Genomic DNA, 6,000 nt, shown 5'->3' on the forward strand with positions numbered 1-6,000 from the left:
CAACCTTCTGATTAAGTCCAGTACCTTAACACCTGAGCTACCACAGATAGACGTTTGGAACATAAACCATGAACGCTGCCTTCAGTCGCAGCCACAGACTTCTTTTAGAGTGACTAGTCTGCCTGGTCTAGATAGTGTGGCTGTAGCTTCACATATTTATTCATTTTGTATAGTCTGTGCCGTCCATTTCTTAATCTGCTTCTCTCGACAATTCAATCCCTGACTTGTTTTGAATACTTCATTTTGCTTTACAGATACAGATACACTAATGACCAAAAGTATTTGGACGCCTGACCATGAGCTTGTTGGACGTCCCATTTTAAAAACAAACCCTATTAAAATAGAGTGACCATGTCAGCTACAGTAACAACAGCTACACTTTAACGTATGACTGTGAGAATTTGTGCCCGTATGTATGGGCACTGATTGGTCAAGAAAGCCTCCGTTGATGTTCTAGTTCATCCCAAAGCTGTTGAGTGTGGCTGAGGTCATGGCTCTGTTTTATTTATAGAGCTCGCTTTGTGCACAGGGGCACAGACATGCTGGAACAGACCTTCCCTAAACTGTTGCTCCAACGTTGGAGGCATTTAAAGTCTTTAATATAATGAACTGACTGTTAGTACCTGTCAGTAACTGTCGTGGCTAAAACACATGAATGAAAAAAATGAGTAGGGGGGTCTTGAAACAGCTGCACTGACCCTGTCAGCGTGTTTAGAGCTTCTCTCCTCTGGTCTGTGTGTCCTCTCCAGCGGCGGTCGATGAAGGCAGGGACGGGATCGTCGGCGCGCAGTCGCAGGGTGAAGCGCGGATGGTGAGGAAGATTACTGAACATGGAATCATACTGAGGAACCTTCATCTGCACATTCACAAACACAAACATGTCGGTTATTCTCTTACATAATGAACAACATCATTTAGATACAACGTGAGTCCAGCGGTGTTTCTAAGGACGTCGTGATTTAAATATAATGCACAGTTATACAGAAGTGCAGAGATGAAGAGAGAGCAGGAGATATATTTTATATATGATCTGTAGATTTAATACAGGTGATGATGTATCTCATACCAGACGCTCCACAGATCCCTGAGCTCTGTAGTTTACCCGGGCGTGGTCCACCTCAGCCGACACTGTAAACGTGGGGTCTGAAACAAAACCGGTATTTGTGTTTACACATTAAGGTCACCGCTGAATAATCCGTCCGTCTATCTGTCTGTCTGTCTGTCTGTCTATCCATCCATCCATCTATCTATTTAATTGTCTGTCTGTCTGTCTGTCTGTCTGTCTATCTATCTATCTATCTATCTATCTATCTATCTATCTATCTATCTATCTATCTATCTAACTGTCTGTCTGTCTGTCTGTCTGTCTATCTATCTGTCTGTCTATCTGTCTGTCTATCTATCTATCTGTCTGTCCATCTGCCTGTCCATCGTCTGTCTATCTATCCATCCATCTATCTATTTAATTGTCTGTCTGTCTGTCTGTCTGTCTGTCTGTCTGTCTGTCTGTCTATCTATCTATCTATCTATCTATCTATCTATCTATCTATCTATCTAACTGTCTGTCTGTCTGTCTGTCTGTCTGTCTATCTATCTGTCTGTCTATCTGTATGTCTATCTACCTATCTGTCTATCTATCTATCTGTCTGTCCATCTGCCTGTCCATCGTCTGTCTATCTATCCATCCATCTATCTATTTAATTGTCTGTCTGTCTGTCTGTCTGTCTGTCTGTCTGTCTGTCTGTCTGTCTGTCTATCTATCTATCTATCTATCTATCTATCTATCTATCTATCTGTCTGTCCATCTGCCTGTCCATCGTCTGTCTATCTATCCATCCATCTATCTATTTAATTGTCTGTCTGTCTGTCTGTCTGTCTGTCTGTCTGTCTATCTATCTATCTATCTATCTATCTATCTATCTATCTATCTATCTATCCATCTGCCTGTCCATCGTCTGTCTATCTATCCATCCATCTATCTATTTCATTGTCTGTCTGTCTGTCTGTCTATCTGTCTGTCTGTCTGTCTGTCTGTCTGTCTGTCTGTCTGTCTATCTATCTATCTATCTATCTATCTATCTATCTATCTATCTATCTATCTATCCATCCATCTATCTATTTCATTGTCTGTCTATCTATCTATCTATCTATCTATCTATCTATCTATCTATCTATCTGTCTGTCTGTCTGTCTGTCTGTCTGTCTGTCTGTCTGTCTGTCTACCTATCTGTCTATCTATCTGTCTGTCCGTCCGTCCGTCCATCTATCTGTCTGTCTGTCTATCTGTCTGTCTGTATGTCTATCTACCTATCTGTCTATCTATCTGTCTGTCTGTCTGTCTATCTATCTGTCCGTCTGTCTGTCTGTCTATCTTTCTGTCTGTCTGTCTGTCTGTATGTCTATCTACCTATCTGTCTATCTATCTATCTGTCTGTCTAATCGTCCATCTGTGTACCTATCTGTCTGTCCGTTCGTCCATCCGTCTGTCTGTCTATCCATCTATCTATCGATCTATTTAATTGTCTATCGATCTATCTATCCGTCTATCCGTCCATCTCTCTATCTATTTGTCTGTCCGTCCGTCTATTTTTCCAACCATCTATCTATCTGTCTGTCCGTCTATCTATCTGTTTATCAATCCATCTGTCTACCTGACTGTTTGTCCGTCCGTCCATCCATCTACCTATCTGTCTGTCTGTCTGTTTATCTATCTCAGCTTTACTGTTTCCTACAGGAGTGTAAGAATTGTACACTAAATAAATGAACGTTATTCTGTACATTGTTCTTGGAATCACTGATTATTTAATCAAGAACATTAGTATGTAAATGTCCGGGCACATTTGGTAATACAATATGTTGGGTTTTTTATTTTTTATCTCCCAATCTAAACATATTCAGTTCCCGACTGTGAATCAGCTGCCTCTTGCACAACCCCGATCTGATAAAGAACAGCTAAAACACCACCGCCCCCCTCCATCAAGGTTCAAATCTCATCACCTACCAGCGTCGGCTTCCCACACAACCTGGTTAAGAATCATTAAAACTACCTGGCTATAAAAAAATTACAGAGATGTAATATCTGCCTTAGCAAATATTATATGAGTATATACAGTGCCTTGCAAAAGTATTCAGCCCCCTTGAACTTTTCAACCTTTTGCCACATTTCAGGCTTCAAACATAACGATATGAAATTGTAATTTTGTGTGAAGAATCAACAACAAGTGGGACACAATCGTGAAGTGGAAGGAAATTTATTGGATATTTTAAACTTTTTTTAGAAATAAAAAACTAAAAAGTGGGGCGTGCAATATTATTCAGCCCCTTTACTTTCAGTGCAGCAAACTCACTCCAGAAGTTCAGTGAGGATCTCTGAATGATCCAATGTTGACCTAAATGACTGATGGTGATAAATAGAATCCACCTGTGTGTAATCAAGTCTCCGTATAAATGCACCTGCTCTGTGACAGTCTCAGAGTTCTGTTTAAAGCGCAGAGAGCATCATGAAGACCAAGGAACACACCAGGCAGGTCCGAGATACTGTTGTGGAGAAGTTTAAAGCCGGATTTGGATACAAAAAGATTTCCCAAGCTTTAAACATCTCAAGGAGCACTGTGAAAGCGATCATATTGAAATGGAAGGAGTATCAGACCACTGCAAATCTACCAAGACCCGGCCGTCCCTCTAAACTTTCAGCTCAAACAAGGAGAAGACTGATCAGAGATGCAGCCAAGAGGCCCATGATCACTCTGAATGAACTGCAGAGATCTACAGCTGAGGTGGGAGACTCTGTCCATAGGACACAATCAGTCGTACACTGCACAAATCTGGCCTTTATGGAAGAGTGGCAAGAAGAAAGCCATTTCTCAAAGATATCTATAAAAAGTCACCTGGGAGACACACCAAACATGTGGAAGAAGGTGCTCTGGTCAGATGAAACCAAAATCGAACTTTTTGGCCACAATGCAAAACGTTATGTTTGGCGTAAAAGCAACACAGCTCATCACCCTGAACACACCATCCCCACTGTCAAACATGGTGGTGGCAGCATCATGGTTTGGGCCTGCTTTTCTTCAGCAGGGACAGGGAAGATGGTTAAAATTGATGGGAAGATGGATGGAGCCAAATACAGGACCATTCTGGAAGAAAACCTGTTGCAGTCTGCAAAAGACCTGAGACTGGGACGGTGATTTATCTTCCAACAAGACAATGATCCAAAACATAAAGCAAAATCTACAATGGAATGGTTCACAAATAAACGTATCCAGGTGTTAGAATGGCCAAGTGACAGTCCAGACCTGAATCCCATCGAGAATCTGTGGAAAGAGCTGAAAACTGCTGTTCACAAACGCTCTCCATCCAACCTCACTGAGCTCGAACTGTTTTGCAAGGAAGAATGGGCAAAAATTTCAGTATCTCGATGTGCAAAACTAATAGAGACATACCAGAAGCGACTTGCAGCTGTAATCGCAGCAAAAGGTGGCGCTACAAAGTATTAACGCAAGGGGGCTGAATAATATTGCACGCCCCACTTTTTAGTTTTTTATTTCTAAAAAAAGTTTAAAATATCCAATAAATTTCGTTCCACTTCACGATTGTGTCCCACTTGTTGTTGATTCTTCACAAAAAATTAAAATTTCATATCGTTATGTTTGAAGCCTGAAATGTGGCAAAAGGTTGAAAAGTTCAAGGGGGCTGAATACTTTTGCAAGGCACTGTACGTAAGTGGGCACCAGTTTGATTGCGACAGTGACACTGGCATACTGGTGTACCATGTAGTGCCACTCACTCACTTTCTTAACTGCTTATCCAATCAGGGTCGTGGGGGGTGCTGGAGCCTATCCCAGCTTTTCAATGGGCGCAAGGCACACAGTAACACCCCACACACACACATTCACCTATAGGGCGATTCAGTGTCTCCAATTAACCTGACTGCATGTTTTTGGACTGTGGGAGGAAACCGGAGCTCCCGGAGGAAACCCACACAGACACGGGGAGAACATGCAAACTCCACACAGAAAGGACCCGGACCGCCCCGCCTGGGGATCGAACCCAGGACCTTCTTGCTGTGAGGCGACAGTGCTACCCACTGTTTCAGTACCAGTAAAAAGGCAAACACCACCACCACCTTCCAAAACATGCAGAAGGTGGATTGACTTCTCTAAAACTGTCCCTATGTGTGTTAAAACAATAAATAGGTGACAGATCTAGGGTGCATTTCTGCACATAGCCTAGATTTCTGTGTGGGGTGGTCCCTGACCCACCGTGATCTTGACCAGATTGAAGCAGTAAAAAATTAATGAATAATAATAATTCATATCAGAAATTTTACTGATGAAAACACGACTATAAACAACATGAATGTTTTACTAAGCCAGAGTTAGTCCAGCCCCACTGTACCTGATGTACTGTAGTAAAGTAAACTAGCTAGTTAAGGTAGTTAAAACACCGTCTAGTTAGCTTAGCTTAGCAAACTAACTCCAGCTCCTGCTGAACCCACCGTACAGATGATCATAAGCCCTCTGTTCTCTGAATCCTTTATGGCCCACATTGTTCACTTGAAACGTCTGTGTGATGGAGACACTCATTTTCAATAGTTATTTAACCTAAAGCTAAAGGTAAAATGTTCCACTTTTAGAGTAAAGTGTTCAACCTGACAAGCTAACTAGTAGCAACAGCTTGTTATGGTGCTATAACGGGTTTCCATGGAGACCGTAAACAACGTTATTTCTTCTAACCACCAGATGGCGCCATGGCTTCATCATTATATCACACACACAGACACACACAGACACACACAGACACAGACACACACACTAGAACTAGTAATCAGAAGGTCGCTGGGTCAAGCCCCACTACTACAAAGATGCCATTGTTGGGTACCTGAGCAAGGCCCTCAACCCTATGAATGCATTTGCTAAATGCTGTGAATGTAAACACAAACAAGCACATGTTAACATATAGTATATAATAATAATATAATATAATAATAATATAATATAA

General features: G+C 41.7%; 1 protein-coding gene across 2 annotated transcripts in view; it reads right to left on the reverse strand.

Annotated features, from left to right (window-relative positions):
• Window positions 1-5,678, reverse strand: part of cfap91 (cilia and flagella associated protein 91) — a 30,270-nt gene extending 24,592 nt beyond the window's left edge. Inside the window, exons 1-3 of one of the 2 annotated variants that reach the window (XM_063006443.1) lie at window positions 5,498-5,678; window positions 1,067-1,143; window positions 699-856 (exon numbers count right to left, since the gene is read on the reverse strand). In XM_063006443.1, coding sequence (XP_062862513.1) covers window positions 699-856; window positions 1,067-1,143; window positions 5,498-5,585 — 323 coding nt within the window. In that variant the 5' untranslated portion in view covers window positions 5,586-5,678. The remainder of the gene's footprint in view (window positions 1-698; window positions 857-1,066; window positions 1,144-5,497) is intronic. The other variant, XM_063006442.1, reaches the window with a different exon arrangement.
• Window positions 5,679-6,000: the final 322 nt, after the last annotated feature.

This window comes from Trichomycterus rosablanca, chromosome 12, assembly GCF_030014385.1.
Source record: "Trichomycterus rosablanca isolate fTriRos1 chromosome 12, fTriRos1.hap1, whole genome shotgun sequence".
Taxonomy (NCBI): domain Eukaryota; kingdom Metazoa; phylum Chordata; class Actinopteri; order Siluriformes; family Trichomycteridae; genus Trichomycterus; species Trichomycterus rosablanca.